This window comes from Erpetoichthys calabaricus, chromosome 5 (assembly GCF_900747795.2).
Source record: "Erpetoichthys calabaricus chromosome 5, fErpCal1.3, whole genome shotgun sequence".
NCBI lineage: Eukaryota > Metazoa > Chordata > Cladistia > Polypteriformes > Polypteridae > Erpetoichthys > Erpetoichthys calabaricus.
The window spans coordinates 115,194,657-115,207,032 of NC_041398.2; the positions used below are offsets into that span (position 1 = coordinate 115,194,657).

The window sequence follows — 12,376 nt, forward strand, 5'->3', positions numbered from 1 at the left end:
TCCAGTTTTGGAGCTTTCCCCCTCCTCTCTTACGCAGCTGAGTTTTCAATAACCCGTTAACTCGTTCCACTAACCCTGCGGCCTGCGGATGATAGGTTACATGGTATACCCACTCTACCTGTCTTTCCGCCGCCCAGCGCTTCACTTTCCATCCTGTAAAGTGCGTCCCGTTATCTGATTGAACCTGCAATGGGAGGCCATATGCCAATTCTACCTTTTGAAGGGCCAATAGGGTGGCCTCTTGGTTGGCATGTGGGCAGGGATGTACCACCAATACTCCGGAGTATGTGTCCACCACCGTGCATGCATACTCACACCCTTTGGACCTAGGCATGGGCCCAATAAAATCAATTTGCCAAATTTGTCCTGGTTCCCGCCCCCTGTTAATATGTCCCATTACTGGTTGCAATACCGGGAGCTTCTGCTGATGCTGACATGTTTCACAATTTAATCCTACCTCCCTCGCTTTGTCTATAGTTAGGGCCACCCCCCTCTCTGCTGCCCACTTTACAGTAGCAGCCGCCCCAAGGTGACCCCCCCTCTCATGCGCCCACTTTGCCATGTCTGTTCCATGTTCCATTATTGTTACTGTCGCGGTTTTGGTTTGGGCATCCGCCACCGCGTTAAAAAGAGCCTCTGCATCCGTCCCTTTTGTATGCGCGTCCACGTGCGACACCGTGATGTTAGGATTATTGGCAGCAATTTCCCAAATTTGTTCCCACATCTCTCTCCCCCAAACGTCCCTTCCTTTGATTGCCCACTTATTTTTCTTCCATGTGGGCATCCACACTCCTAGCCCGTTTGCCACGGACCATGAGTCAGTGTAGATATGACAGGGACTCAGCTTTTCCTGCTGTAATATCATCGCTACTGCCTGTAGCTCTGCCCACTGACTGCTCTTTCCTTCTCCCCTCCCTTCCAGCATTTTCCCAGTGTGAGGATTATACGCCACCGCTTTCCAGCAGCGCCGCCCCCCCACCACTCTGCAACTCCCATCGGTGAACCAGGCGTGCTGTTTTTGCTCGTCTGTCAGGGTATCGTATAACTTACCCCATTTCACCGGCGACTCCTCCTCGTGAGTCACCATTATTATTTCCTCACCTTCCTCTGGTACCTCTGCCACTTTCTCGTGTAATACAGACACACCGGTTGCGCCGGGCTTCGCCCGGTCAGCTATGTACCATTTCCATTTGATTATGGTGTTTTCTTGGGCTGCCCCAACCCTGTGAGTTTTGGGGTTGCTCATTACCCATGTCATGATCGGTATCTGCGGTCGCAAAAGGACCTCATGTCCTAGTGTCAGTTGTTCTGTGTCTATGAGTGCAAGATAACACGCCTGCAATTGTCGTTCGAACGGAGTGTAGCGTGAACATGCATCTGCTAATTTTTTAGACCAGAACCCTAAAGGTCTGCGTTTCCCACTCTGCTTTTGCCACAAGCTCCAGTTAGCATAGCACTCGGTTGAGGACACCTGCAATTCTAGAGGCCCATCCTCCACCCTTGCCAGGCTCCCTGCCTGCACTATCGCTTCCTTGGCCAGCGCGAAAGCCACCTGCGCTTCTGGTGTCCATTCGAACGTATTCTTTTTACGTGTGATCTTGTATAACGGCCCCAGAATTTGCCCCATGTGCGGTATATGGTGTCGCCAGTATCCAAATAGCCCCACAAATTTCTGCACATCCTGCTTTGTTTTTGGGGTTGCAAAGTGAACGACTTTGTTGCGTACCTTTTCCACTATCTCTCTTTCTCCCTTGTTCCACTGAATCCCCAAAAACTTAACCGTGTGAGAGGGTCCTTGTATTTTTTGTGGGTTAATTTCCCATCCCTTGCTTTTCATGTGTTCTACTAGTGAGGCTATCGCCTCTCCTACCTGCCCCTCTGTCTCCCCCTGCACCATGATGTCATCGATATAATGGGTGATTGTGAGGTCCGCTGACCTTTTCCACTCATCTAAATGTTCTGCCACCAGCCGGTGACAGATGGTTGGGGAATGTAAATACCCCTGTGGCAGGCGTGTGAAAGTGTATTGTCTCCCCAGCCATGTAAATGCAAACTGATCCTGCTTATCCTCAGGGATGGGGATTGTGAAAAAGGCATTTGCCAAGTCTATCACCCCGTAACACTTTCCCTTACTTGCCTGAATTTTTTTCTATCAATGTAATAGTGTCAGGCACCGCCGCCGTCAGGGGCGGTGTGTGCTTATTTAGTTCTCGGTAATCTACCGTCATTCGCCAAGTGCCGTCTGACTTTTTAACAGGCCAGATTGGGTTGTTCCACTTAGTGGTTGCTCCCCTCAACACTCCTACGTTCAGGTAATCTTTTATTGCAGCCTGGATTTCTTCCTGCCCTCCTGGAATCCTATACTGTTTTTGACACACTACCTTTCGGGCGATTGGGATGGGGAACGGTGGTATTTTCAATTTCCCCACTGTCACTGCTCTAACTTTCTTTGGGCCCCCAAAAGAAAATGTCCCCTCATTGGGGAGATGAAGAGTCATCCCCCGTAAAATGTCCATCCCTATTATATACTCTTTCACTGGGGTGATTAGTACGGGGTAGGGTCTCACGGGCAACTGACCAATTTGTAACATCACCGTCACCTGAGTGGCAGGGATGTCCGTTCCCCCAATCCCCTGCACTGTCAATCGTTTCCCCTTGAATTTAGATGGATTCCCATATATTAAAGTGGCCTCCGCACCCGTATCGATGAGAGCCTTTACTATTTGTTTGTTTTTAGTTTCCCAATGTATCGTTACCGGTACAAAAGGTCGAATGTCCGCATCATGCCAATTTAGAGCTCTCACCTGTGCTTGGCCCCATCCCTAACAATCTCGTGCTGCGCGTTCTAATTCTTCGACGGGATATAAAGTCCTTCCTTTATTTTTCCCTTTCCCTTTGCTCTTAGCTTTCTTCCCTCCTTTCTCATGTTTACTCTTGCGCCGGTTTTTCCCCCTGTCTTCCTCCTCCTCCTCCGAGGAGCTCTCGGAAGATGAAGAGGGGCCAATTTCATCACGCTTCTTACTCAACTTTTCCCACTCAGCAAAAGTAAGAACTTCGTCATGCTTTTTACTTAATTTTTCCCATTCAGCGAAGGTAAGAAGTGAATGTACTTCTGCCTTTGCTACTCGTTTCTTTATTCCACCAGACTTATCTATAAGTCCTTTTTTCTTTGCCCTGTCCAGGAGCACTCCTGTAGGCTGTCCATCTATCTCTTCCTTAGGGACTTTAGCATTAATTAACGCTCCCCATAACTCCTTCCTATTCACTCCCCCTGTTCTATAGGCGCTATCCCTTGATGTAGCCCCAGTGGGTTGTGTTGCAGCTGTCCCTGGCGGGGCTCCTCCCCACTCCCCCAGGTCACCTAAATCCCGTAATTTAGCTACAACTTCCCCCACTCCTGCACCTACCTCATTCAGTAAAAGAGTCATTATTATTCCTTTCAAGTTAGCAGGGGCTGTTTTTATTAGGATGGTCCTGGCTATAGATGTAAATGGGAACACATCTAACTGGTCCGCCTGGCCCGCTACCACGGCGTCCCTCATTGCCAATTCTCTAACCACTCGAATTGCCTGCTGCAAAGTCGTCCATGGTTTTACTTCAGGCCAATTCTGTGGGTGTGGATATATTTCATACGCTGCGTTCGCCGCCAGCGCCAGCAACGTGCTGTCCCCTTCTAACTTAGTCAATTCTTGTCTCATTGCTTGTTTAAAACGGGAATCGACAGCATAATCTGTAAATTCAGTACCATCCCCCTTATCCAGTGACACATGCCCGGCTCCTGCATCATGCAAGCGTACAAGCCATGTGTCTACTGGCTCATTTCGCCCTTGTGCATAACGTGATCTAAATCCTTCTCTTTCTTGTGCAGTGTAATCTTCATAAACATCTCCCCTCCTAACATTACCCTGTGCATCAGTAAAAAGTCTGCGACGTGTCACGGGTTTAGCCTGTAAAGGCAGAGGATCAATTACCAACCCTGCATCGGGTCCGTCATCATCCTCATAATCATCATCCCAAATGTTACCATCCCATTTTTCAGGATCCCACTCATGGACATTAGCTGCGGCTACAAACGCTTTAACCTTCGCAACATCCGGTCTGCGCTTCTTTTTCGCATTCACCTTGGCTATGCAAAAGGCTGCCTTTTCCGCCATCCCCTCGGCTCTCTGTACCCGCGGCAATAATACAGCTACCTGGGATTCGGCCATTGAGGCCCGCCCTAACGCATCCGCCAAGTCCATTTGCATTTTCTTAATCTCCCTTTCTTTTTCGTCTATCAGACTGTCCAGATTTTTAACCGCAGTTAGCAAAACCCACCCTCGCGTCTGCAAGCCCATTATGGGTTCCTTTGCAGACACCTGACATTTCTTAAGCGCGGCTAGCACATTCACTGGTGTTGGGGGATCCAAGCTCTGCCAATATTGTGCTAATCCCCCCCCACATCTCAATTCTCTGGCGCAGTCTTCCCATACCGTTTCCTCCCAGCCTGGGAGAGGTAAAGGAGCTGTGCCAGGGTTTTTATCCTTTTTCTTAAACATCTCTGATTTCCTTTGCCTCACTTAATAGTTCAATATTTTACCAGATTCCCCAAAATCCTGCAACCGACTACGCCAAAATGTTTTAGTTTGGGAAAATGGTTCCAAGGTTTTAAGAGAAAATAAGCAGGCAGGAATCAAAGAGGAAAGGTCCAATACTTCAATTGTGTTTACTTGTTCAAATATAATATCAGTTACATACAATATAATAGCAATATACATGCAGATATAGGAATTGTACTATTGATTTACAGTAATATATATATATGACTTATACTATACTTACAGTAATATCAAAAGACCCAGAGCCATCATCCTAGACCAGTAGACTGAGGGAGCCCGCGTGTCAGTCTCGTCAGAGGATCAACTCGTGAGCCTGGTCCAATACCGGGCGGTGTGCACGTTCCCCACGGTTGAGCTTCCGAAGAAACTGAGGGCGGAACCTTCCCTTATATACTAATTGAGTGTCCTTACCCAAAATGGCTTACGTGTAAGCAGTGTATACAGAAGTGATCAGTTTCTGCACACCTTCTTCCCACGGGACATCTTATGTGTTATCTCTACTAAGCCTAAAACAACCCTTCTTAGAGACATCAAAACAACTTACAGAAAAACATCTTGCATTAATTAACCTTTCCCTAAAACATTCTGAAACCCTTTATGAGAAAGAAGTTTTTGCACATTCTTTCGCTATCATCCCAAACATTCCAATCTTTGTAGCTGGTTTTGCACTGAAGCGACCAACCCCCTCTTACTCCTTTATTTCATCCCTTCTCCTGTTACAGAGAAAACCTTTTTATTACAATCTGCAAGGAGGAATGGCAGAGGATCCCCAAATCCAGGTGTGAAAAACTTGTTGCATCTTTCCCAATTAGACCCATGGCTGTATTAGCTCAAAAGGGTGCTTCTACTAAATACTGAGCAAAGGGTCTGAATACTTAGGACCATGTGATATTTCAGTTTTTCTTTTTTAATAAATCTGCAACAATTTCAAAAATTCTTTTTTTTGTCTGTCAATATGGGGTGCTGTGTGTACATTAATGAGGGAAAAAATTAATTTAAATGATTTTAGCAAATGGCTGCAATATGACAAAGAGTGAAAAACTGAAGGGGGTCTGAATACTTTCCGTACCCTCTGTATATTTTATATATATATATATATATATATATATATATATATATATATATATATATATACACACACACACACACACACACACAGGATGAGCCAAAATGAAGTACCACATACCACATCTCTCATGGTGATTGCATGAGGTAGAGGCAGCCGAGTGGGTAGGGATGGAGGTCCTTTGATAGGTGATCCCTTGTAGTTTTCAGTCGGCAACATATCTTTGTCTGGTCCGCATCATGCTTTCGCTGTCAAAGCTTTCTTAAAAAACAACAAATCCATCATCATTACGCAACGCGCTTTCCGAACGCACTTCAGCATTCCTCCTAATGGTGATGTCCCAAATCGGAAAACAATTCTTCAGTGGATGGCTAAATTTGGAAATACCGAATTCCAAATGTATCCCTTTTTAGATTCACCAAGTTCATATAACTTTGTCAAATCTTGCTCTTTTTGATACGATGTACTGTATTCATGACAGTCTGTCCTTATAACCCATGAGACTTTCATCGATGCTGACATCATGGTCCAGAATGTAAGCGCTCTGAAATTTTACAACAATCACCTGTTATATCTCCCAGATATTCTTCAGTTTGGGTGCTAGATAGGTATTCTCATCAAAGTCTTCGTTGTTGGTAAATTGCAGATATTTCATAATTAGTGAAAACCTACACTCAAACGTAATTTCTCAAAAGAACGGCAGCATTGGCAGCACTGTTACAGCCCGGGTGATTCTTGGTTCTAAATCTCATGTAAAACGTATCTTTACAGTTGCCCAAATGACACTCGGGACAAACGCTTTTAGAAAAGTTTTCGTGGCCCGAATAACACTCAGGTCTAACGCTACACATTTGTACTCTGGTTCTAACTTTTCCCAGTTAAGGCTGTGCAGCTCAAGCCAGTGAAGTGGCACAAAATGTACATGGCCATTTGCTCCCATAAAGGCAATCACAGTAATTTAAAAGAAAAAAAAAGTAAGCAAATGAGTATCAGAAAGGCATCAAGTATTACACTGATAATAATGGGCTAAGTGGCATCCTGATCTTCACCCATTGCTGAGGAGAAGCAGTTGATGGTGCTAAATTAAAAAAAAAAAAAAAAAACTACTAAGGAGGCCTTACGCTCCTCCCACTTTGTTCAAAAGAAGCCAACAGTATGATGCCCTTGTTTCAATGAGGTCCTGGTGCAAAAAAAAAAAAAATTAAAAAACATATGTTGATACCATTTATTCAGTTGTTTGCTGGCCTCTTACTGTTCAGCAAACACCTGTCCACATGGTGACTGTGGCTAGTGCTGATACCAGACAGGCCTAGGGTCTTGTGTTCAAGTCATACATTGTGTGTGTAGTCTGCATGTTCTTTCCACGTTACTGTGGTTTATTCCTGTAGCCAAACCACACTATTGACACATTAAGAGAAATTAAGAAGTATCCTTGAGAAGGTCTTAAATTTACATCCTTGGTCAATGTCTCAAGGTCCCATTAGACTGCTGCATGGTATGATTCATATTACCTAGCCAAAAACAAGCATCAGATAACAAACACCACCTTAAATCACATTTAGTGAGCCCTATCTTCAATGTGCTTGTGGGTGCTGTCCTCATTTCTTTCCATAGTTTTACAAACACATATAGCATTATGTCATTTCTCTAAAAGATGATAAACTTAAAAGGTTAGAAATTTCTTCCCTCCTGTTCTACTTTATACGTGGCATGACTTTCGCATTCATGTAATAAAATACAATTGCAAAAATCGTTTCCTGCTAATCTTCAAGAGTGCACGAAACCTTTCATTCCATGGTAATAAAACTTGTGCAAGTCCAATGACTAGTTACAAAAATGCTAACCATAGCCAGGATGCTCAAAGCATGAAACTTGCCACTTTTTTTTATTATTTAATGCAGTAAGGGGTTAATTTCTGGCTTTAATTTGAACCTTATGCCTCACTTATTCTGATTATTTCATGAACAAAATTATAGATGTACAAAATAAGATTTTTAAAATACATCATATGTAACAGTTAGCATAACTAGTATCCCATGACTGCTGTCACAAGGAATGTTTGTCAGGTTACGTAGGATCTTAAACATTAAACCTCATGCACCAAACGTTTATGGAAAGTATTTTGACAGCTACAAATTATTTAATGGGGCATTCTGTATTGCAGCAAATACGATCATCATCCAGACCGTTCATTTTAAAAATATACTGTGCCACTAATGGCAAGAAAGTATTTTGTGCATTTTATACTTATCGGCTCACTGACTTTAAGCTTTTTTGCTGTTAAATCTACCCGATGCTTGCCATGTCCGACCGAGTATGTGCATTAAAAAAAGGCTCGCATATACTCAAATGACATTGATTCGACTGCAAATAAAGACTTTGCCCTGGCGTGCTTAAAAAAAAAAAAAATCACACTTGATCCAACCGTGTCAGTGACCCAACTACACCAACAGTTACATACTGGATATCGTTTTAATACTGACATGACATAGCATTCTCCACCCAGCCTAAATCAAGCTTGGGGTCAGGGCAGCCGTTTCTAAATCATGCAAGTCTGCGTATACACGAATTCACTGAACGAGAAAGTATTTCGAATGATATTATGTCAACCACCAGCCCATCCCTCAAGTGAGTGCATCACACAAGCCAGCTACCTCTGTAATACAACATGCAACTTCAGAATATTAATTGAATGTTGTTTTCCTTTAATGTATGTTATGTATGACTCATCATAAATTAAATCTGGAATCAAAAACTGCAATAAATCTAAACTGATAGAGTTTGTCAATAATCGAGTAAAAGAGCCGCCACTTACTTTATCGTACTGAAGCCACTGTGTAATGGCTTCATCCAGTTGCTTATTTCCAGTGTTTGGGGTGCATTTAGCCATTATCGTAGTTTCTGACCTCTCTTAATACACAGCAAGTATTTCGGTGTTAGACGTTTCTTTAGTTAGGGAGTAAATGATCAATGACAGGAGGAGGTCGCACACGCTTCCGCCAATAACACCGCAAAAAAAGGAAGAAAGAAACTCGGAAAGCAAGGGGAGGCGAAACAACAGCTTCTAGAAGGGTGGAGCTATGCCGTGAACTTGCGCAGTAACCTGCCTTTTGTTTACCGTAATGCTCATAATATACAATATTTCTTGTAGTACGTCTATTAAACTATATATTCTGGGAACTTCGATTAAAATAGGAACTTTTAAAAATGATAAATTTTAAAATAGCGATAGTATAACAAACCACCTAATTTATAACTTGTTTCTTACTACATTAAATTTAAGCTTTTATTCTACTTCAATAATTACGGTAAAGTAATACTTGTTTGATTGGACGGACCGTTTCTTAGTTTCTGCGCCTGCATTTAATTAACCCATTCATCCGCTCTGTAGCTGATTTGATGTGTGTAGTGGTGGCAACGGGCTCAGATTAGTGGTAAGGAAAAGTGCATTTTATTGTTACAATTTTTGTTACTTTTGTCCTGGCAGGTGTTCGTAGTGGGTAGAAAACCATGGCGTTTAATCCAAAAGTGCCCGAGACTAGAAAGTTACTAAAAACTGCACTTACCACATTAAGGTATAGTATTTTTATTTAAAGAAACTGACACGATTGTAACATTTTGCAGCAGTGTACTGTTAGGTTTTTGTGAGCCGGGTCTCGTTGTCACTACAGGTTACAGGTCACAGGTCACACACCCCATAGCGCCCCGGCTGAGGTAGGCACAGGATGGTACCCCTAATGGCACAGGACGCTCATTACAATAGCCAGGGCTCATTAATAACGCAAGTGCAGTTCTCCAGGACATCCATCCATCCATTTACTAACCCGCTGAATCCGAACACAGGGTCACGGGGGTCTGCTGGAGCCAATCCCAGCCAACACAGGGCACAAGGCAGGAAACAATCCCGGGCAGGGTGCCAACCCACCGCAGGACACACACAAACACACCCACACACCAAGCACACACTAGGGCCAATTTAGAATCGCCAATCCACCTAACCTGCATGTCTTTGGACTGTGGGAGGAAACCGGAGCGCCCGGAGGAAACCCACGCAGACACGGGGAGAACATGCAAACTCCACGCAGGGAGGACCCGGGAAGCGAACCCAGGTCCCCAGATCACCCAACTGCGAGGCAGCAGCGCTACCCACTGCGCCACCGTGCCGCCCCTCTCCAGGACATGAAACGCCAAAGATTTTTCAGGACCTCGCGAACTAATATATCATGTCAAAACATGTTCACAAAAGAGAGACAGGTAGTAATAGTGGTGGACTTAGTCTGTAGAGGCATTGAAATGCAGGTTCACTCCAGCAGTAGACCCTCTTGTACGGTGTATTGTCTCCAGAAGGGTGGATCTAGATGTCATTGACTACATTGGAATGACATAAATAAAGGCAGGATGGCAGTTCTGCAGTCAAAATGGAAAGAGTTACGTACCAGGCTGAGGTATAGAATTAATAGGGTAGTCTCTGAAGATCTTCCTGTCCCACACAGCAGTACTGGCAAGACTGAGGACATTAAAATATTTAACGTGGCTCAAACCTTGGAGTAGGATAGAAAGGTATAGGTTCATTGGGACTCTTTCGGGGAAAGGATGGCACCTGTTCCGCTGTGTTGGCTTACATTTGAACAGAAATTGTAACAGTATATGTGGAAAGTGTATGAGTAAGTCAAGAGGGGGGTTTAGGACAGGACAGGCCAGGTTTAGAACTTCACATAAAGGGATGAAGAGTGGTGGAATAAAAAATATGTGTAGTAACTTCATGTGCAGCCCAAGGTTAAAGTGCTGTAAGTTAACTGTCCCACAAATTGTATTTTAATTGAATTGTTCTAATTTTTACCTTGCATATTCACCTGGTCACCTAAAAGTACTTTTGTTTTGCCTATTGAAAATAAAATTGACCCCAGATTATTAACAAAGTTTCAGATTGCATTATGAAACTGTGCATATACTGCTATTCTTAAAACTCGGTCATGCTAGTGTTTTAAGAAAGATATACAAATTATTTAAAATACAGTACCTATAAAACACATCTACCACATTTGCTTTAGAGTCGGGGGGAATCAGTAGAAGTAGGAACATATGGAACTGTTCAGTCTGTAATAGTAACATGGAAATATTATAGCACAGCGGTATATTTATCTACAACAGGCTATAAAAGAAAATAGGTTTAATCTGCAAAGATGGAAACATGAACAAAATAGTCTTAGAGTGTGACTGGTGATTTATATGATTATGTCAAATAAAAACTGAATGGTTATGATAAAATATAGAATAAATGTCTGTATATTTTGATTGTTAATCAAGTTCCAGTTATTGGTCTTTCAGTTGACCAGTGATAAAAAGTCCCAGCTACTTTTTATAGACTTGGTGTTATTATTTCCTTGGCACTTTAGAGGCTATGTTTTTAGTGATTTTTGTTACCTCATAAAACATACAGTTGCATTATCTTGGAAAGGTAGACATTTATTCATTGATTATTTTATAAAGGCATGTTGGAGTTCGCTCAAAAATGAAACCCTGGCAAAAAATAGGTAAGGTCTGGAAATTCTATAAATTTTGTACAACCAGAATTCATTCTGAAAATAATTCAAATAATTAGGAAATCACATTGATATTATATGTATATGAATATACAGAATTGACAGAAGCAAGGAATGAAATTTTTCTGTTAGCCAACAATACCATTTTTCAGTGTGCACTTTACCTTAAACATTGTTTTTAGGAATACGATATCAGGTGCAAACTTTTAAAATTAGAAAATGTCAAATTGTTTTATTATCACCGACAAAACAGTTTAACGTTTGGTTTTAAAAGAAAGATTTTTTTTATTACCTTTGCCCATAAAGTTTCTTTTTAGTGAGGTTGATTTTTTTTTCTGACTGTAATTTTTAGAAACTGTCTGTTAGTGACATAGTTGCTGCCTATTGACAGATAATGCATTATAACACTGAACCTGAAGACTGTCAGCAGGGTGGCAGTGTTCACTAGGCAATACATCCAGGCTTTACAAACCGTGTCAGATATCTTGAGTATTTTTCCAAACAACAACTGGGACCAGTGTTAACTTGGTAAGTTATACTATGACCAGATTTGTTTGCCTATTGTTTTGAATAATATGCAGGCCCAAGACTGAGTATAACAATGTCCATAAGGAACACTGCTCTGCTGGCCTTTTCAATGGTGTTTTACCTTGTTTGTTGCAGTTTGCAGTTTGATGGGGGTTTTGATTCAGCACATATCATGAGTAGCTTCTTCCAGAACAGAAATTTGGGGTAACAAATACATGTATTACATTAGGTAATTTCCAAGCATTTGTGGGCTAGTGTTGGTCATTATACATATTATTAGCTAAAATATTATAAATAATATGTACTGGAGAGACTACCCAAATTAAGTTTAAAGCACAATTTTATTTCAAGACAGTGGACAATTTTTCCTGTCACTCAAAAAAAAAGTTATTTTGCAGTAATTAATGTATTATTTCACAGTAGCATTGTATTTTAAGAATTTACTGAAAAATACAAATTCAGGGTTTGGAAAGTGGATGGATAGATAACATTGTTAGTCAAGAATGTCATTGTTAACAAGAATAAATATAACCTGAGATTATATTTTACATGAGCATTGAAATGCACATGTAAAACCAGGTTTCAAGTTGAAATTTAGTGTCACATGTGTAAACAAGGAATAAAAAGATAACACACGGACA

The 12,376-nt window shown here is 42.0% G+C and overlaps 1 protein-coding gene across 1 annotated transcript in view; it reads right to left on the bottom strand.

The window, feature by feature from the left end:
* The window catches only part of pgm2 (phosphoglucomutase 2), a 51,884-nt gene extending 43,163 nt beyond the window's left edge, over positions 1-8,721 (bottom strand). The window contains exon 1 of the mRNA XM_028801987.2: positions 8,480-8,721. Coding sequence (XP_028657820.1) covers positions 8,480-8,554 — 75 coding nt within the window. The 5' untranslated portion in view covers positions 8,555-8,721. The remainder of the gene's footprint in view (positions 1-8,479) is intronic.
* Positions 8,722-12,376: the final 3,655 nt, after the last annotated feature.